Below are 22,456 nucleotides of genomic sequence, written 5' to 3' on the forward strand. Positions count from 1 at the left end.
GCAAGAGTTAGAACTGGACATGGAACAACAGACTGGTTCCAAATAGGAAAAGGAGTTTGTCAAGGCTGTATATTGTCACCCTGCTTATTTAACTTATATGCAGAGTACATCATGAGAAACGCTGGGCTGGAAGAAGCACAAGCTGGAATCAAGTTTGCCGGGAGAAATATCAATAACCTCAGATGTGCAGATGATACCACCCTTATAGCAGAAAGTGAAGAAGAAAAAGTCTCTTGATGAAAATGAAAGAGGAGAGTGAAAAAGTTGGCTTAAAGCTCAACATTCAGAAAACGAAGATCATGGCATCTGGTCCCATCACTTCATGGGAAATAGATGGGGAAACAATGGAAACAGTGACAGACTTTATTTTGGGAGGCTCCAAAATCACTTCAGATGGTGATTGCAGCCATGAAATTAAAAGACACTTACTCCTTGGAAGGAACGTTATGACCAACATAGTCAGCATATTCAAAAGCAGAGACATTCCTTTGCCAACAAAGGTCCATCTAGTCAAGGCTATGGTATTTCCATAGTCATATATGGATGTCAGAGTTGGACTATAAAGAAAGCTGAGCACCGAAGAATTGATGCTTTTGAACTGTGGTGTTGGATAAGACTTTCCAGAGTCCCTGGGACTGCAAGGAGTTCAAACCAGTCCATTCTAAAGGAGATCAGTCCTGGGTGTTGATTGGAAGGACCTATGTTGAAGCTGAAACTCCAATACTTTGGCCACCTGATGCGAAGAATTGACTCCTTGGAAAAAACCCTGATGCTGGGAAAGATTGAAGGTGGAAGGAGAAGGGGACGACAGAGGATGAGATGGCTGGATGGCATCACCACTTGATGGACGTGAGTTTGAGTGAACTCCGGGAGTTGGTGATGGACAGGGAGGCCTGGCATGCTGCAGTCCATGGGGTCGCAAAGAGTTGGTTACGACTATGTGAATGAACTGAACTGATGCCTCTCCTAGTGCTTTAAGCCCAGAAAATCTTACTTTTTTCTTCTCTGTTTAGGATCTTGAATACTATTATCATGCAATTACTAACTACATGGTAGATGTCTTCCCTTAATACATGAATTAATTAATTTTATTATTAGCCTAAATGCTATTTAATTGATATTTAAATTAATCATAGATTATTAAAATACTATAAATTAATGCTTTTAAATTCATTAATCTAAATAACTCTCCTTGTTTCATAAAAGCAAACTGAGAAATAATTTTGACTTTATTTTGGTTGCTGCTAAGTCACTTCAGTCATGTCTGACTCTGTGCGACCCCATAGACGGCAGCCTACCAGGCTTCCCCGTCCCTGGGATTCTCCAGGCAAGAACACTGGAGTGGGTTGTCATCTCCTTCTCCAATGCATGAAAGTGAATAAGTCAAAGTGAAATCGCTCAGTCGTGTCCGACTCCTAGCAACCCCATAGACTGCAGCCCACCAGGCCCTTCCGTCCATGGGATTTTCCAGGCAAGAGTACTGCAGTGGGTTGTGTTATATTCCTAGGAGCCTCATAAAGTGATTCATAAATATGCAGACACTAGGCAGCATATATGTTACTCATTTTACTTTTCATTACATGTTTAGGAAGTTACATTCTAAAAGAACTACTTCAGTTTTTAAATTTTTACAGACCAAAGTCTGAAGAGAATGTGTGGATATTAAGAGTTTGGAATAAGAATGGAAGATTAAGTTGGATCAGGCAGAATTTATCGATGTGGGCTCAGTAAACACTTAAAGTTGCAGCTTGGGGAGTCATAAAGGACTCGGAGCTGTAGCAACAGGCACAGCAAACAGGGTATTCAGCCCATGGGGGCCATACAGAGACTCATTTTATTTGGGTCTGACTTGATAACTGGTTGTACCACCTGCTGATAAGCATGCTTGCTGAGTTGTATCACTGCCTACTGTCAAGTGTTTGCTTTGAGCTGCACAGTTTTAAGTTGCATTTGTTCAGTCCTCTCATGCTTCTGTCTGGGTTTCACCAATTTAAGTTAGAAGCTTCTATCTTTGGCATTTAAGGACAAGAGGATGGAGCTGGGGCTCTGTGTCACAGGTCTCAGACTTCTCTGTGTGTTTCATATTGAATTGCGTGTCTAGATTCCAGTAAAGGGCATGACTGGCACTAAGTTCAGTTAACAATCCTTATCCCGTGACCATTGGTTGTGTGTTTACAGCAGGCATCAAACTGCATTGCAAAGAGTGTTAGGGGAAAATGCTGATACTCTGGGTACCACAGAGGTAGATTATGTGGTTACCTGTGTGGAAGAAGAGTAGTTGCTATGCTGAAATCCGCACTCTTGAAAACAGCTCTCTGGGGCCCTACAAAATGCTTCTGCTGCTGCTGCCTGTACCTCTGCAATAACAAAGATGCTGATACACAGAGTCATAAGGAGAAGTATCCATAGGGCACTGCAGCTAAGTTAAGCCTCAGTGGATATGCACAGTGAAGTCGCTCAGTCGTGTCTGACTCGTTGCGACCCCATGGACTGTAGCCCACCAGGCTCCTCCATCCATGGGATTCTCCAGGCAAGAATACTGGGGTGGGTTGCCATTTCCTTCTCCAGGGGAATCTTCCCTACCCAGGGATTGAACCCTGGTCTCCTGCATTGCTGGCAGACGCTTTAACCTCTGAGCCACCAGGGAAGCTCCATTCTTATGTAAAGAATATATATAAAATGGTATTATTGATCCAAGTATATTAAAGCTTAGAAATTATCACTCCCTTATGAAAACTGGAATGACTCAGCTCAACCTTATAATTTTATATTCAGTTCTGATTTCATAAACTCCAGCAGTCATCCACCAAGAAGCTGTGAGTAAAGGCTTAATTTATTTCTTGTGGCAGGGCAAAGTGAAAGAATGATGTCCATGCAGTTTAAGGCACTAAGTGAGCAGAAAGCCAGGGCTGTGTAGTTAAATCAGGCAGACTGGATGCATTTAAATAGCTTCTTGCTACTAGGTGTGCCAGTGTGACTCTTTTTTTTTTTTTTTAAATTGAAGGATAATTGTTTTACGGAATTTTGTTGTTTTCTGTCACTAACCATGAATCAGCCAAAGGTATACATATATCCCCTCCTTTTTGAACCTCCCTCCCATTGCCCTCCCATCCCACCTCTCTAGATTGATACAGAGCCCCTGTTTGAGTTTCCTGAGCCGTACAGCAAATTCCCGTTGTCTATCTATTTTACATATGGTAATGTAAGTTTCCATGCTACTCTCTCCATACATCTTACCCTCTCCTCCTCTCTCCCCATGTCCATAATTCTATTCTCTATGTCTGTTTCTCCATTGTTGCCCTGTAAATAAATTCTTCAGTACCATTTTTTTTAGATTCTGTATATATGCATTAGAATATGACATTTATCTTTCTCTTTCTGACTCACTTCACTCTGTATAATAGGTTCTAGGTTCATCTACCTCATCAGAATTGACTGACATGCATCCCTTTTATGACTGAGTAATATTCCATTGTGTATATGTACCACAACTTCTTTATCCATTCATCTTTTGATGGACATCTAGGTTGCTTCCATGTTTTAGCTATTGTAAATAGTGCTGTAATGAACAATGGGATACATGTGTCTTTTTCAGTTTTGGTTTCCTCAGGATTTATGCCTAGGAGTGGGATTTGTGGGTCATATGGTGGTTTTATTCCTAGTTTTTTAAGGAATCTCCATATCGTCTTCCATAGTGACTTTATCAATTTACATTCCCACCAACAGTGCAACAGTGTTCCCTTTTCTCCGCACCCTCTCCAGCATTTATTGTTTGTAGACTTGGAGGATGGCCATTCTGACTCCTGTGAGGTGATATCTCATTGTAGTTTAGATCTGCATTTCTCTAATAATAAGCAATGTTGAGCATCTTTTCAAGTGTTTGTTAGCCATCTGTATAGTGAGATGCTTAAGTTAAAGTAAGTAATGAAAGTAAGAAATGCTTTCGTAGGGTTGAAAATAAACAAGACAAGAATTAGTAGAGCTAGGAAATATTAGAAAAAGGAATAATGAAATAAATAAAAGTATTCAAGAGTAAAATTTTATAAGAGAAAAGTGAAAGAAAATTATAGATTAGCTCAGACTCATGGTGTATGTAAGTGTATGAATTAAAATACATTTCAAGTTAGTGAATATATCTACATTTAAAAATATTATAAGGCATTTATCCAGATCACTGGAATACTTACTATTATTTTATTTATAAATTTAAGTATATTGACACAAACATTTTCTGAAGCAGTGTCATCCACTAGAAAATAATTCAGCAGTAAAAAATGATGGAAAAAGATCTATGTTAGTCTATGTACCATGCCATGTAGAAGTACTTGCCATTAACTATGAACAATTCAGTTAACACATTTCTGATTTTTTCTAATTAATGAAGTGATAATAAATTTCTGACTTAATTTCCACTCTGCTACATGTGGAGAACAGCCCAAGTTCACACACAGCTACTAAAAGCAGGAGCCAACTTTAAACATAGATCATGTGGTCCCAAGTCCAGTGCTTATTTGGTCAGGAAAAATAATTGGATAACTGATTCTTCTAGGAACAGAGACAGAAAGAATGTAAATAATGGGTAAAATACAGAAGAGTCTAAAATCCAGCAACAAGAAAATGACTTGGTATGGCAGGCATCAAGAATCCACTATATATAATAGGTTCTAGGTTCATCCACCTAATTAGAACTGACTCAAATGCATTCATTTTTATGGCTGAGTAATATTCCATTGTGTATATATACCACAACTTCTTTATCCATTCATCTGTTGATGGGCATCTAGGTTGCTTCCATGTTCTAGCTATTGTAAATAGTGTTGCAATGAACAATGGGATACATGTGTCTCTTTCAATTTCGCTTTCCTCAGGGTATAGGCCTAGGAGTGGGACTGCTGGGTCACATGGTGGTTTTATTCCTAGTTTGTTGAGGAATCTCCATAATGTCTTCCATAGCAGCTTTACCAATTTACATTCCCACCAACACTATATTCTAACATATATATACAGAATCTAAAAAATGGTACTGAAGAATTTATTTACAGGGCAACAATGGAGAAACAGACACAGAAAACAGACTCATGGACATGGGGAGAGGGGAGGAGAGGATGAGATGTATGGAAAGAGTAACATTAGTATGGAAACTTACATTAACATATGTAAAATAGATAGCCAATGGGAATTTTCTATGGCTCAGGAAACCTAAACAGGGGCTCTGTATCAACCTATAGGGGTAGGATGGTGTGGGATGGGGTGGGAGATGGGAGGGAATTTCAAAAGGGAGGGGGTATCTGTATACCTATGGCTGATTCATGTTGAGGTTTGACAGAAAACAGTAAAATTCTGTAAAGCAATTATCCTTCAATAAAAAATAATTTAAAAAGTCCACTATATATACATCATGCAAAGAAAACAATCATTTATCTGTATGTATTATGCAAGATCTTGAAGGAAGAGAATTCCGATACAGTATATTCACCAATAAGTCATTAAATCCAAGAATAGGCATGAAAAGCTCACATCCGCTTTCTGAGAAATCTTTCTTGGATGTTTGCTGACTCATTCCAAACACCTAGGCTAAGGAAATGTCTAATTCTGGGAGATAAGGCGGGGAGGATCTGGCAGATAATGAGTTTGTTCTTCATGTTTAGGAATTAGAACACCAAGCTCATAAAACACAAATGTGCCTTCCATCAACCTCAGAGTAATCACTGAAACCTAAAGATTCAATGAGTTCTCCAAGGTCATGTGCAGAAAAAGAGGAAAGACTATACACATAGTTTTGACAAATGCCTGGTTTGGGTTTCAAATGTCTGTTCCCATGTTGAGTCTCAAACAAAGCACTTTGGATCTCAAAGCAGGTAGTGGAAAAGAGAGAAGTGACCAGAAATTGGCAGAGGCTCCTTCAGTGAAATCTAATGATAAAAAAAAAAAAAAAAAAAAGAGGCTCTGGTGTCAGAATTTGATTAAGTTCAAATATAGGCCTGCTGCTTCTTAAGTTTTTATTTTATCAAATTAAGTGTCTCAGCCTCTGCTCATTTACAAATGGGAGTAAAATCATCAGCCATGTTACCTTGCTGTGTGGATTAAATAAAAAAGCGTTCAGCACTGGGCAGAGATCAAGATTAACACTCTTGGAGGGGGCAATCTGCAATGAAGCATAGGCCACACTTAAATCATGGTGTACATCCTGGAATTCAAAGATAAAGGCACATCCTAGGATAGGAGGTAAATCCCTGCCTCTCCTTGAGGTCCTGAGTTATAGAGCCAATCTCAGGACAGGAAATTAGAGGCAAACTTTCAGATCGAAGATCACAGTATCAGCATCTAAAATGAGTTGGTATTGGGACTTCCTAGGTGGTCCAGAGGTTGAGATTTCAACTTCCAATGCGGGGGATGTGGATTCGATTCTTGGTCCGGGAGCTAAGATCTCACATGCCTTGGGGCCAAAAAAAAAAAAATACATAAAATGGAAGCAATATTGTAACAAATTCAATAAAGACTTAAAATATTTTTTTTAATAAAATGAGTTGTTATAGGCAGAAACTGAACAGAACAAAGAGGAGGAAAAGAAATAAACCAGGATAAATAGTTATTCATAAAATGAAAACTGACAAGAGAATTTTGACATGTAAGAGACAATGAACCCAGTTAAAGCTTCTACAATGTTTAAACAAATTACAACTAAAATAAAATGCCAGTGATTTTGGCTAAAAGAGATTTTTAGTAAGAACAGACTCGATCAAAGAGTAAGGAAAAACTAAGAGACATGGATAAGAAATAGAATGGACGTCATATTTGAACGCTTCTGAGAGTTTAACAGCAAGAATGAAATAAGAAAAATAGAATAAGAGGTGAATGTTTCTTGAGGTTTGAGGAAATCTGAACATATTTGAGGGTTGAGAGAGAGAACAAAAAAAAATTGAAAGAACAGAATTGTGGAAGAAAAAAAATAGAATTACAAGGATAAATATATTTTAATATCTAAAGTACAGTTAGAGCTTTTTCTTCATAAAAGGATTTTGAGGAGATAGTTATATTGGAAAACTCAGCAAATTAGAGGGAAGAAGCTAAGTTTACATAGATAGGGAAATAACTGGAGGACTTTAAGACCTAGAATAGTAACTATAAGAAAGAAAGCAATTACAGGAAGAAAGTTACAAGTCAACTTCCAATTGGCTACAAAAATTCGGAAATGAGCCAAACCTTTGACTTTCTGAATCTATAATGGTAAGTTAGAGAAAAGAGGAGATAGTAAAGCTTGACGTCTGAATTAAAAGTGCGGAACATATGAATCGACATGGAAAACTACAACAGAGCCAAAAATCTACATTCAAAAAATTAACTCCACTTTCAAACATGAAGCTATACAATTTTTAGCCAAATGCAAACTCCTTTTAGGGACATGGTGTGACCACTAACTAGTGTTTCTACCACTGTGGACCAGGTCTGGATTCACACTTGAGAAATACCTTTAAGAGAGGCAAAGTGAACCAGTTTGGCTTGTGACACGTTCCTAAAATACTTCCTGAAATAATGTCTGCCAGTGCATTATAAATAAAATGAAAACTTGTCAATCAGGTCAAGTCAAACACTGGTACAAATGAAAAATTTTAGAAATATATGCTTAAACTCATTAGTAACTTTTCAAAGCATTACAAAAGATACTTTAATAAGTAAACCATAAAAACTCTAAGATAAGCTTCCCAAACCTTGTCTTTGCCAGCACTGTATTCTGCATTAAACTAGAATTTAAATTTGCATCACCTGCAGGCAGCCATGGTGGCTGGAACTGCTGAGCAACTTCATGATAAACAAATGTTACCACTGTCTATGTACCATCATGTGAAAAATGTCAGAAAGCAGCTAAAACATTCTTACAGCCCAAAGAGAAGCTTCTTTAGTACATATCTTGTAAATTCCGAAGGAATCAATATATAGAAAAAAAATTAGAATATTTAAGAATATAACAGAGCCAGAGCTTATTAAACCTTAAATAACTAATGTAGAATGCTCAGAATAATTTAATAAACATTTGCATTTATTACATGGTTTCAAATTGTAGAGAAAATACCAGTCATTCTGTCAAAATTTCTGGAATTATGATAATACAGAATTCCAACAAGCTCAAAAATAAGACTCATATTTTTGGTTGGTAATTTTGACACAAAAGTTTTATAGTTGTGATATTATTCCACAGTAGGCTGAATTGTACCACTGCTTTGACATTCAAAATGCAATTTTTAAAGTTGAAAATACTTATATTTGTAATAGTTTCTTTAATTCTATTAATGTTTGGGAGTTTGTGTTAAGTACTAAGGCCATAATGGCAATTATTTAACATGATCTACATGAAGAAAGTGGAAAATAAAATAAAAAATGCAAATCACATAAAGAGAAATCGAGGTTTCAGGAATATAAATGTATAAGAAGGAATCCATCTCAGGTCCTATTGTTCCCATAACTGTTCCTAGGGGGTCCAGGATACTTTAAGAAGCAAACTAAAGGTATGTTTTTATGTCAAGAGCTCCATTCCTTTTCAGTCCTAGCTGACTGCACAGAAGGTGGCACGTCCCTTGAGGACAGATAATCTGCATCCAGTAAGTGATTAGCTGGTAATGACACCACGCAGTAAAATGTGCGATTGGATCAATACATAAACATAATTTAAGACAAATAGGTAATATTGATTTGCAATCATATTAGGGAAATATAGATACACTAACTTGAAGAGAACATATTAAACCATTTCGGCTTGTTTTCTTTTAAAATCTGAACTACTGAGTTTAACCTTTAATATTGTTTTCAATGACTCATTATATTAGACCATTTGAAGAAAGGGAGACAAACAAAATACTTACTTGTGATGCTATTTCTCGACACTGACACAAAGGGAGGGAAAAGAAACACACAAATTACAGTTTAAACAACAACTAAACAGTACATACACAAAACAATCAGCAACAGGACAATGTACGACAGATACCACATAACATTTATCATCTAATTATGTGTTTGATTACTTATCATAGCACTTTTGAATAAAATTATGTAAAGAATAAGCTAATATTTAAAAAACTTGCCAAAAAGTTGTTGTTAGGTTTTTATCTAAAATCATCTTTCTATGATTTGATGAAAAGTTAATGTGGTATTAATAGAAAATTTAAAAAAATTGATAAGATATAAAGGATTATATTCATGAGATGAAACTGACATCATTATTGATATTCAATAATCATTATTGGTATTAATAGTTGTACTGTTTTTTTTAAAATTTTAGATACTATAATAAGATTATTTTTCACCCCTACATATACATTCAAGTAAATGTATAGAAATATTTTGAGTTTTTAAATATGTTATAAAGGTTAAAAATTGATCTGCCCTAAAAATTGATCTGCCCAGTCAATATATAAGCCCTAAACATTTAGGGGTTATAAAAATCATGTTATCTTGTTCTTCAGTTCTACAGAATAACATGATCTTCATCCTTCAAAAGGCAGAAGTGAAATTTTCAGTTATAATTTTTGTTGTAATTCAAGTCTAACCTACTATTTAGGATTGTCACTATTGTTACAAATATTAAGAAACACATTAAAAATATATGAATATAGGCTTGTTGGAACTGTTTGTCTCCAGATTCTTAACACTTGGCACAATGGAATAACACTGATGAGAAAATGGTAGAGAATGAGCAGCTCCAGTTTCAAAACTTTTTTTTATCTTAAGCCTTACTAAAATATTTATATTAATGTAATTTGGAGGCTTCCCTGGTGGTTAAAATGGCAAAGAATCTGCCTGCAATGCAGGAGACCCGGATTCGATCCCTGGATTGGGAAGATCCCCTGGAGAAGGGAATGGCTACCCACTCCAGCATTGTGGCCTGGAGGATCTCACGGACAGAGGAGCCTGGTGGGCTACAGTCCATGGGTCGCAAAGAGTCAGACACGAAAGAGTCTGATTTTATAAAATGAGATTTTATTGAGTACCACCTTTTTTGGTACTTTAGCATCTTGCAAAACTATAAAGTGAGATAATGTTCATCATGTTATCTATCTCTTAAATATCTCTAAATATTAAATCTCATATAAGGAAACATATACTCACTCTGTTAACAATGATCAGGAAAAACAAATCTTTCTATAGATGAACTTACATCTTTTTGTGTATCAAACTACAATTATTATATAACTCAACAGTTTTATTTTTGCCTTATTTGCCAGAAAAATAAAACTAGAATTCCTTTTCAACTATAGCAGTCAGGTCATTTTAGATGTAAAGTAACATTAATTTCTTGCCCTTACTAATATATTTTACTGTAAAAGTACTTGAAGTTTATTGTAATATTTAAATTGCCTCTTTTTTTCTGTAATAGATAGTATATAAAATTTAAACAAAAATTTGTGTTCCAAAAGATGAACTGAACTCAGTATAGGAAGACAGCAGATATTATCTTCATTTAACTTAGCATTCTTTTATTTTTTCCAAGGATGTGTGCTTTTAATATAAGCTGGAGGTTTGAGGATTTATAAATATTTTGCTGATTTGTGATGGGAAGAACTGACTGAGATGTAGTGTTAAATGCTCCTTGATGACAGTACGAATATTCAATTATCTTTTCCCTATCTACACTGTGAACAGCATACAACAAAGTCTCTTAATAATACAAAATGACAAACATGGATATGAACTTGACCAATGGAAGAATTAACTGTTTTCAAGTTTACAAAATCCATATTACAAGATAAAAACAGGAATAATACTCTGCTATGTGGAAATCTTTGTCTTTATCAAGCTTGAGTAAGACATGGTTAATTGCTTAGGTGTGAAAGCACTTTTTTTCTCTTAACCGTTAATCTAATAATATTTTTTGGATGCAATATTCTTAAACTTTTAGGCATATCTGCCAAGCTGTCTTACATATTTAACTGTCTGGTATGCTTTTCCCATCAGTCATTCCTGATTTTCTCCAATTTGGTCCTGCTCTTTGTGGTGTGAACCACGGGGACCACAGCCAATGAAAAACTCAGATTCAGCTGCAGAAATGGCAATAAAACATCTTTTAGCACCTCTGAAGTTGCAGTGAAACCAGCAAAGAACATCTCAGAAAAACGGAACTATTTTCTTCTGGCCTCAATATCACTTACTTAAATGTCAAACTATAAATTGTAACAAGAAAATAAAAATCTACTCCATTATCCTTATGCTTCCTATAAAGTTCTTCTTTTCCACACACAGATTCATTGATTTTAATCACAAGCTGATGTAATGATTACATGACTATTAAAATGCATGCAATTAATCTAAGTCTCATAGTTGAGGTTCTGTTTCACATAAGACCAAAGAAAGAAATGATTAAACAAAATTTTGAATAACCTTGAGGTATCTGAAGAAGATAAATATTTCAAGAATATAAACCATAATTTATAATCACACAGTGTGGCCAAATTAAAATATAGATATGTTTTCAGTCATATGCAGGCACTGTAAATTTTGTTCCATTTTTAATAGGCTCTAGTTTGCTATTATGATTATTGAGCCAGGGTCTGGCACTGCTCCTGGGGTTTTTTCCTTGTCTCCAAAGTAGTTCTCAACCTAGAGTTTGAAAAAATGTGAGTTTCATGCTCCCTAACTTATCTCTGTTTCCTTCTTTCCAAATGCTAATATACTGGAGTTTAAGATTATATTACAAACTAGATTGCTTGCCCTGAGAACTTTTCTTATGTGTCAAAAGGTTATTTAGAATTAATTTACTTCCTGAAAACCTACAAAAAGCATTCAGAGTCCAAACTCTAGAATATCACTTTTGCCAAAAATACTTTATGAAATTCCTGACATAATTTAATGGCCAATATTTCAGAAATAAGTTTCTAGGTTTAGGAATCATAGTTTTCAATCACATTAAACATTAAGACAGGAATATGTGGATATTTCCAAACCTCAGATGTAGTAAGCTTTTGAGATTCCGTCCTGTAAATACCAATGGGAACATCTCCAGTAGAGGAACATAACTTCTGATAAAGTCTGGCATAAGTCCTAATCCATAGGTCATCCTCTGTGATCTTCATCTGTAATAAATATAATTGGATTATTTACATACAAAATTTTTAAGAAATAAAAAACCCAATGGTTATTTTTCATTCCTTAAAAGTAGATTTCACTGATATTTTAAAATCTCAAAGCAACATTTCTTAAGTGCTTACCCATATATTAAAGTTATTTACTGCCATCTAAACCTTATCCCTCAGGTTAACTCAAACTTAAGAAACCCACTGCTCAATTTGTGGCAGCATGGCATTGCATTAGTTCCATCTCAGTGAGCAACATCACTGGTAATTGACTGGGAATTGTTGGAAACCTGTATGTAAGGACTTGTTTGAATGTTGCAATAACTAGAGGATGCTACTGGGACTTAGTGGACTGGGTCTGCTGATGTTACAAATCCTGAAGTGCAAAGGATAACTCCAGCACAAAAACGAATAGCCCATCCAAAGTTCTATAGCATCCCTACTGAGAAAGGTGTGCAATAGAAGGAGCACAGGACTCCCTGACAGAGGCATAAGCGCTGCTCCCTCTCTGCTAATCACGAATTTGAATTGTTAATAAGACACTTAATGAAATACACTTGGACATTGCACAGTCTTTTATAAAACAGAGAGGTTAGAGAATTCCCTGTTGGTCTAGTGGTTAGGATTTCATGCTTCCCCTACAGGAGGCCCGGTCAGGGAACAGAAGTAAAACAACATGATCAGTGTTCTCCTTGGCAGTATGACATCGTATGTCAGAAACTGTTCATCTCAAATGCCAGCTAGGGGAGGAAAAAAAAAAAAAACACTTGTGAATTTTGCTCCAAATGGCTATCTGCAAGATTATTAATTTAAATAATGCTTTCCCTAAACATTTTTTAATTAATTAAAAAAACCAGGATACTATTCTTTGAGCACTTGTTAGAAAAATAAATAAATAAATGATATAGAAGAGTCAGCCAAAGAGCATGATAGATGGATTTAAGAACTGCCCACAAGAATCATCTTCCACTTCAGACAGTAGTAACTTACAGAGCAAAGAAATCCCGATCCTGGTGTAGTGTCCAATCCCAACAGAAGTCTGGTGATAGAAATCATATAGTCCTTCACAAATGACTGCAACAGAAATAAAATATGTATTATCATGCGTATGAAAAACAGAATAGCTTAGAGTGTGAATATGTTATCACATCTTAAAGGTTATGTTAAAGGTTATCATGGTGTTGCTGTTGTTTAGTGACTAAAGTCACGCCGGACTCTTTTGCAACCTGATGAACTTTAGTCAGCCAGGCTCCTCTGCCCATGGGATTTCCCAGGCAAGAATACTGGAGTGGGTTGCCACTTCCTTCTCAGGGGACGTTCCAGGCCCAGGGATTGAACCTGCGTTTTCAGCATTGGCAGGCAGATTCTTTACCACTGAGCCACCAGGGAAGCACTATCATATCACTGAAAGTGAAAGTGTTAGTCACTCAGTTGTGTCTGACCCCATGGACTATAGCCCACCAGGCTCCTCAGTCCGTGGAATTCTCCAGGCAAGGATACTGAAGTGGATTGCCATTCCCTTTTCTAGGGGGTCTTTCTGACCCAAGAATTAAACCTGGGTCTCCTGCATTAGCAGGCAGATTCTTAGCAGTCTGAGCCACCAAGGAAGCCCACTTTAGGTGGTGGTAGTTTAGTCGCTAAGTGGTGTCTGACTCCTGCGACCCCATGAACTGTAGCCTGCTAGACTCCTCTGTCCCTGGGATTCTCCAGGCAAGAATACTGGAGTGGGTTTGGAGCCATTTCCTTCTCCAATCATTAAGCCTCCATTAAAAAAAGAAATAAAAATCAATCTTGTCAGTGTGCTAAATACACATGTACAGTTAAGCTGTCCTCAAAAAATATGAGAAATTATTATTTTCTAGGATATCGTGATATGTTTAAATTTTATGCATGGTATTGGACATTAGGAAAACAATTCTATATTTTTAATAACAAAAAACTATAAGCTGAACAAAAGAGAATATTTTTTAAAAGTTTGTAATGACTAAAATTTACAATCAAATATTTCAACTATTTTTTTTGTTGTTGATTTTTGTTTAAAGCCCTATGAATATCTTTTTGTTTCCTTAACAGATATATTTAGAAATTATCTGAATACTTGAATCAAATAATATGAAATATTGCTGCTGTTCAGCTTTTGGCACAGTTAAAAAATTAGTGTATTTGTATAAAATAAAATCCTGTGAACTTAGCAATGATGAAATGACAATGTGAAACTCTGGCATTCAGAAACAAACTGAATGGTTCTTAGAGGTTGTAAAATTTTCCTTACATGTTTCTAAAGTAGGCAAAATTATCAGATGTTGAAAATGTCCTTGATTTGACAGTTTACTGACATTATTTGGTATCATTTTTAAAAAATGTGCATTAGAAAGAAAGGTGTCTTTTTCTTAACCTAGTAATTTTTTCTTAACTTTTATTTATAGTTTAGTTATATATGTAAAGGAATATGCAAATGCATTCAAATGTCACATGAAACATTGTAGGACACTGGTGTCAAAGAATGCCTAATATCATTTCATATAGTATTCTGAAAAATAATTTTTTTCTTATGATGTCTTTCATAGGCACATTTAGATCATTCATTAAATACATGAAATAAAATATCGGGTTACTTTCAGAGCCAATTTAAGTTGACAGTACATGAGAAACACTAGTTGTATCATTCGTTTGATAGGATCTAAACAAAATAGAAAATAAATGCTTCAGAGAGCAACAGGAAAGAAACACTGAGTACCTGATAAAGAAGTGTGTCCAACATGCTGATACTGAACACCCTTCCAGCAGCAAAAGGCAGTCGGAATATGAAGGCCAAGTTAGAACCTCGTTCTCTTTCTTTCTGTTCAGAAATTTGAAAAATAATAATTTGTGAGCATCCTCTATCTTATGCTTTTCTGCTTAGTTAAATTCTAACAAATGTGAAGAAAGTAATTTTTGTCATGTGGTTCTTAGCTGTGAATGCACCATGACTTCACCTTTAATTGTATTGTTAATGTCCCTTTCAGAGAAGGCGATGGCACCCCACTCCAGTACTCTTGCCTGGAAACTCCCATGGACAGAAGAGCTGTGCATGCATGCTCAGTCATGTCTGACTCTTTTTCAATCCCTGTGGACTGGAGTGCACTGGGCTCCTCTGTCCATCGGATTACCCAGGCAAGAGTACAGGAGTGGGTTTCCATTTCCCTCTCTAGGGGATCTTCCCAACCCAGGAAGCGAACCCACATCTCCTGCATTGGCAGGATTCTTTACCATTGAGCCACCTGGGAAGCCCCTTTCATAACCATGTTTTCTTCATTAAAATACCCAACAGTTAAGAAAGCTGGATCCTTTCATACATTAAACATTTATTTACCTTTTGTACATATTTCTTAACAGGATTTGAAATAATGTTAATAAAAATAACAAACAAAATATCATTATTTCATCAAATTTGGAAAAATCCCCAAAGCCACATAATGTACTATAATATCCAGAATATCAGCTTTTGAATATTCTCATATGTGAGGACACAGAACACAGGCAAGTAGGAGTGATCACAACCAGTGGATTCTAGCTTTCTGTCATTTGAGTTTTAATTTGTCAACGTGCCTTTCAAGGTGTGCCAGCCAAACATTTTCTCTGTCATAAAAGACAGAAATGGTAGGGACCTAACAGAAGAAGAAGATATTAAGAAGAAGTGGTAAAAATACACAGAACTATACAAAAAGATCTTAATGACCCAGATAACCATGATGGTGTGATCGCTTACCTAGAGCCAGACATCCTGAAATATGAAGTAAAGCGGACCCTGGAAGCATCACTACAAGCAAAGCTAGTGCAGACGATGGAATTTCAGTTGAGCTATTTCAAATCTTAAGAGATGATGCTGCACTCAATATACCAGCAAATTTGCAAATGTGGAAAACTCAGCAGTGGCCACAGGACTGAAAAGGTCAGTTTTCATCCAAATTCCAAAGAAAGGCAATGCCAAAGAATGTTCAAACTACTGCACAATTGCACTCATCTCACACTCTAGTCAAATAATGCTCAAAATTTGCCAAGAGAGGCTTCAACAGTACATGAACCAAGAGCCTCCAAATGTCCAAGCTGGATTTAGAAAAGGCAGAGGAACCAGAGATCAAATTGCCAACATATGATTGATCACAGAAAAAGCAAGAGAGTTCCAGAAAAACACCTACTTCTGCTTTACTGACTATGCCAAAGTCTTTGTGTGGATCACAAAAAACTGTGCAAAATTCTTCAAGAGATAGAAATACCAGACCACTTTACCTGCCTCCTGAGAAATCTGTATGCCGATCAAGAAGTAATAGTTAGAAACAGATAGTGAAAACCGAATCGCCAATCCAGGTTCGATGCACGATACTGGATGCTTGGGGCTGGTGCATTTGGATGACCCAGAGGGATGGTACGGGGAGGGAGGAGGGAGGAGGGTTCAGGATGGGGAACACGTGTATACCTGTGGTGGATTCATGTTGATATATGGCAAAACCAATACAATATTGCAAAGTTAAAAAAAAAAAAGTTAGCTTAAAGCTCAACATTCAGAAAACGAAGATCATGGTATCTGGTCCCATCACTTCATGGGAAATATATGGGGAAACAATGGAAACAGTGTCAGACCTTATTTTGGAGGGCTCCAAAATCACTGCAGATGGTGATTGCAGCCATTAAATTAAAAGATGCTTACTCCTTGGAAGGTAAGTTATGACCAACCTAGATAGCATATTGAAAATCAGAGACATTACTTTGCCAACAAAGGTCTGGCTAGTCAAGGCTATGGTTTTTCCTGTGGTCATGTATGGATGTGAGAGTTGGACTGTGAAGAAAGCTGAGTGCTGAAGAATTGATGCTTTTGAACTGTGGTATTGGAGAAGACTCTTGAGAGTCCCTTAGACTGCAAGGAGATCCAACCAGTCCATTCTAAAGGAGATCAGTCCTGGGTGTTCTTTGGAAGGACTGATGCTGAAGCTGAAACTCCAATACTTTGGCCACCTCATGCGAAGAGTTGACTCATTGGAAAAGACTCTGATGCTGGGAGGGATTGGGGGCAGGAGGAGAAGGGGATGACAGAGGATGAGATGGCTGGATGGCATCACCGACTCGATGGACATGAGTTTGAGTAAACTCCGGGGGTTGGTAATGGACAGGGAAGCCTGGTATGCTGTGATTCATGGCATCTCAAAGAGTCGGACACGACTGAGTGACTGAACTGAACTGAACTGAACTGATGGAACAACAGACAGGTTCCAAATTGGGAAAGGAGTATGTCAAGGCTTTATATTGTCACCCTGCTTATTTAACTTATATGCAGAGTACATCATGTGAAATGCTAGGCTGGATGAAGCACAAGCTGGAATCAAGATTGCCACAAGAAATATCAATAACCTCAGATATGCAGATGATACCACCCTTATGGCAGAAAGCAAAGAAGAACTAAAGAGCCTCTTGATAAAAGTGAAATTAAAGCCATAAAATGAAAAAACGCTTGCTCCTTGGAAGAAAAGCTATGACAAACATAGATGCAAAGACATTACTTTGCCAACAAAAGTCCATATAGTGCAATCTATGGTTTTTCTAGTAGTCATGCATGGATGTGAGTGTTGGACCATAAAGAAGACTGAGGGTTGAAGAACTGATGCTTTTGAATTGTGGTGCTGGAAAGGACTCTTGAGAGTCCCTTGGACTGCAAGGTGATCAAACTGATCAATTCTAAAGGAAATCAGTCCTGAATATTCATTGGAAGTATGGATGCTGAAGCTGAAGCTTCAATACTTTGGCCACCTGTGGCGAAGAACTGACCCATTTGAAAAAACCCTGATGCTGGGAAAGATTGAAGGCAGGAGGAGAAGGAGATAACAGAGGATGAGATGGTTGGATCGCATCACTGACTTAATGGACATGAGTTTGAGCAATCTTTAGGAGTTGGTGTTGGACAGGGAAGCCTGGCGTTCTGTAATCCATGGGGTGGCAAATAGTTGGACACGACTGATTTACTGAACTCAATTGACTGAGCCATACCAAACTGTAGCTAAAATTCTGTAAATGACCCCCAAAAGTGTGTTCAAACCAGAAAGAAAAAAACAAATATCATATATTAAGGCATATATGTGGAATGTAGAAAAAAGGGATAGATGAACCTATTTGCAGGGCAGGAATAGAGACAACAATATAAAGAACAAATACATGGACACTGAGGGTTAAAGTGGGGGTGGGATGAAATGGGAGATTGGGATTAACATATATATATATATATATATACTATTGATACTATTATAAAATAGATAACTAATGAGAACCTACTGTAAAGCACAAGGGGAAATAAAAGGAAGGTACAATGTGTTTTCAGGACATATATTTGTTAATCTTAAAAAAAGGATTCCAGCATATAGTAGGTGCAAAAAACACTGTTTGAATCCACTTACATGAGGTACCTGGAATTTCAAATTCAGAGTCAGAAAGGACTCTGGTAGATGCCAGGAGTCAGGGAGTAGAGGTAAGAGAGGTATGGGGAGTTAGTTTTTAAAGGAGATAGAGGTTCAGTTTAGGAAGGTGAAAAATCCCAGAGATGGATGATGGTGAGTGTTGCAGAACAACATGAATGTACTTAGTGTCTCTGAACTGTACAGTTAAATATGCTTAAAATAGCACATTTTATTTTATACGACTTTTACCAAAGTAAAAAAAAAATGTGAAAAAGCATGTGTTTGTGTGTATAATGGTGTATGAGGGTTTCTTTTGAAAAATTCTATTGCTATTATTACCCATTAATAAGCAAAGGCCTAAGAGCAAATGTTTGTGTAAGACTGGAACAAATTTCTTAAGGATGAAACTTCACCTTGTACTTAAGTGGTCACCTCAAAGATGCTTCTTTCTCTTTTTGCCAGCTTCCCCTTACCAGGAAAGACAGACATAGAAAAGCAAATGAAAACATCAGCTCTCACTCTCTGAGGCAATGGAAGAGGCCTCCAGTCTCCAATGCAGCAAATTTGAGAGATCTCAGGGGAAGGGATGGCTCTGGGTTGATCTTTTTAGGAATAGGTGGGAGGGCATACTGTTGATAGAGGGGGTCTTGGAGATAAACAGGGCAGCAGCTGCTGCTTGTTGTAATGATGGTACTAGAGAACTAGACCCTTGGGCTTTCCCTGGACTGACAGATAAGGCTGGGCTCAGCATCAATCCTGTCAGGAAGAAAGAGGAGTTACTCCACCACATCTATCATATCTACTAGTTGAGAAGACTGTCCAGAGTATAACGACATCCTGACTTGAAATGTAGGGAGAAGGGAGGATATGGAAGTTGTGCCCCATTGGTATCTGTGCCCATTACATCACAATGCAGTCACTGACTTATTAGCCTTGGAGTCAACAAGGCTTATTTGAACCATCTAGATAGGGGCTCCAAATGAGCTGTCTTACTACAGAAATAGGTAGGGTTTCCTATGAACCTGGGGCCACATGTGGTTCTTCAGTTCAGTTCAGCTCAGTTCAGTCACTCAGTCATGTCCGAATCCTTGTGACCCCATGAACCATAGCGAGACAGGCCTCACTGTCCACCACCAACTCCTGGAGTCCACCCAAACCCATGTCCATTGAGTCGGTGATGCCATCCAACCATCTCATCCTCTGTCGTCCCATTCTCCTCCTGCCCTCAATCTTTCCCCATCAGGGTCTTTTCAAATAAGTCAGCTGTTCACATCAGGTGGGCAAAGTACTGGAGTTTCAGCTTCAACATCAGTCCATCCAATGAACACCCAGGACTTATCTCCTTCAGAATGGACTGGTTGGATCTCCTTGCAGTCCAAGGACTCTCAAGAGTTTTCTCCAACACCACAGTTCAAAAGCATCAATTCTTCAGCACTCAGCTTTCTTTATAGTCCAACTCTCACATCCACACATGACCACTGGGAAAACAACAGCCTTCATTAGATGAACCTTTGCTGGCAAAGTAATGTTTCTACTTTTGAATATGCTGTCTAGGTTAGTCATAACTTTCCTTCCAAGGAGGAAGCATCTTTTAATTTCATGGCTTGAATCACCATCTGCAGTGATTTTGGAGCCCAGAAAAATAAAGTCAGCCACTGTTTCCACTATTTCCCTATCTATTTCCCATGAAGTGATGGGACTGGATGCCATGATCTTAGCTTTCTGAATGTTGAGCTTTAAGCCAACTTTTTCACTCTCTTCTTTCACTTTCATCAACAGGCTCTTTAGTTCTTCTTCACTTTCTGCCATAAGGGTGGTGTCCTCTGCATATCTGAGGTTATTGATATTTCTCCCGGCAATCTTGATTCCAACTTGTGCTTCCTCCAGCCCAGGGTTTCTCATGATGTACTCTGCATGTGGTTCTTAAGTTGTGCCAAATGCCTAGCACACAGCCAATGAAATTTAATTGAACAAATGAATAAATCTTTTTCTACTTACAGTGGTTGTCTACATGTAAAGAAAGTTTGTTGCATAAAGTTTATAACATTTGTATGAAGAGGCAAGAAACAAACAACTTGAGGTTACCTCAACACCCCTCTCTTCTCACTTCAGTTCTTTAATGGAGGTTTGAAGGTGGAAAAAAACTGAAAGTTTGTGTTACACAAAGTTCTCTGACTTTAGTATGTCTTCTGACTATTGTGTTTTACAAAATATAATAATAAATATTTCTGTGATTTCTTCTAGTACAAACATACACTGTATTAATGTTTTTTTCAGGCATACTTGTTTCTTGGTATAATTCTGGATTCAGTTAAAGTTTCAGCAATGATTTTGTGTTTTCCTAACATCCACTCATCTAAAACTTTGTTGTTGTTTAGTCACTAAGTCATGTCTGACTCTCACAACCCCTTGGACTGCAGCCCACTACACTCCTCTGCTCATGGGATTTTCCAGGCAAGAATACTGGAGTGGGTTCCATTTTCTTCTCCAGGGGATTTTTTCATACAAGGGATTGACACTTACCTAAAAATACCTAAAAGATATCTCAGACATCCAAACCAGAGATCCTAGACACTTCAATATCCTTGGTCTTATCTATCTCTTCCACTTGGTTTGCTATCATGAACACATGGTTTTGCTGGAAGAAGGCATTTTTTTTCTGGCATAAATTGTGTTTTCTTTACTGTGTCCAGCCAGTCCCATACGGAATGAGCTGATAGCACGGTTCAACTTAGCAGATTCTGCCTGGACCCGACACATAGTAATACTGTAACCCCAAATCTAGTGGCTTTTCCTACCATTCACCCTACTTGACCTTCTTTACAGGGTATGACACGACATCTTCTCTTCTTTTTCCACTCTTTTCCTCCCTCTTTCTCCCTATCCCTACTCTACTTCACTAACAGCCCTCAAATCTTCTTTCCAAATTCTCATGTCCTGGTCAAGCTAACTCTGCCTTTCCTCTCACAAAGTTGCTTGCCCAGGGAGTGACCTTTGGAATTCAAGTACAGAAAATCCTCACAGTAAAATACAAGCATCTTCAAAGTGTTGCTAGAGTTTTGTGTATCCTGCTTAGAGCTTTCACTAGGAAAGAGTCTCAGGGGTGGCCTACCAGCTCTGAATCTGTATCTCTTTCAGAACAGGGTTCCTATTAGACCTTCTCATTGAAGTGTGTGCTTAGGAACCGAAGTGACAGAGGACCCTGAGTCATCAGTGGCTTTAAGTCAATCTCTCTTTCTTTTACTTCTTCGTATTGCACACAAGAAGGAGGCAGTTCCAGTAATACAGAGCATTTCTTTGCATTTCCACTCTTCTTACTGGAAAGAGTCGGTTCCTCCCACACCCCCACACTCACATGCACACAGACAAGTGCATGTGCATAGACACACACACACATACACGTCTGTTCCAGTCTCAGTGCCAGCTTAGAGGGGTTGCATTTTCTGGACACTCCATGGGTTCATCTTGCTTATGAGGACTCAAGGCAACCTCAGGCCCACATCCCCTAACACCTTTGAGTCAGCCCAAGGCAAGTTCATGCTGAAGGAGTTTGGGGTGTGGGAAACCCCATTCCTTATCTTAAAGAAGAATGCAAGGTCTTCAAGGCAGTTACTACCCTCCTGCACTAAGATACACATGGTCCTTACCTCAGAAATAGAATGATAGGTTAGTTTATCATCCAAATCAGGACCTCTTGACAGACGTGCTGAGTACGTATACTAAGCACCTCTTGTCCATCCAACAAAATTGATGCAGCAGGCATCAGAAACATGGTATGGGAGTCAAGCAGAGATGGAAATCTGGGGTTTCCCACAACTCCCACAATTTCAGTAATTTCCCAGAATGCTCACAGAACTCACAAAAGTGCTATATTTAAGGACTATCATTTGAATATAAAGAGTGCAAATGAACAGCAGATGAAAAGGTACTCTGGGCAAGTCTGGAAGAGTCGTAAGCATAAGAGCTTCT

General features: G+C 37.6%; 1 protein-coding gene across 3 annotated transcripts in view; it reads right to left on the minus strand.

Moving 5' to 3' along the window:
• Positions 1-22,456, minus strand: part of KCNT2 (potassium channel, subfamily T, member 2) — a 432,444-nt gene that overhangs the window by 32,128 nt on the left and 377,860 nt on the right. For 2 of the 3 annotated variants that reach the window (XM_010848761.1, XM_010848762.1), the window contains exons 22-24: positions 14,803-14,904; positions 13,056-13,139; positions 11,937-12,065 (exon numbers count right to left, since the gene is read on the minus strand). In XM_010848761.1, coding sequence (XP_010847063.1) covers positions 11,937-12,065; positions 13,056-13,139; positions 14,803-14,904 — 315 coding nt within the window. Of the gene's footprint in view, positions 1-5,959; positions 6,437-11,936; positions 12,066-13,055; positions 13,140-14,802; positions 14,905-22,456 lie in introns of those variants that run through there. The other variant, XM_010848763.1, reaches the window with a different exon arrangement.

This window comes from Bison bison, unplaced genomic scaffold (genome assembly GCF_000754665.1).
Source record: "Bison bison bison isolate TAMUID 2011002044 unplaced genomic scaffold, Bison_UMD1.0 scf7180017864272, whole genome shotgun sequence".
NCBI classification, from domain to species: domain Eukaryota; kingdom Metazoa; phylum Chordata; class Mammalia; order Artiodactyla; family Bovidae; genus Bison; species Bison bison.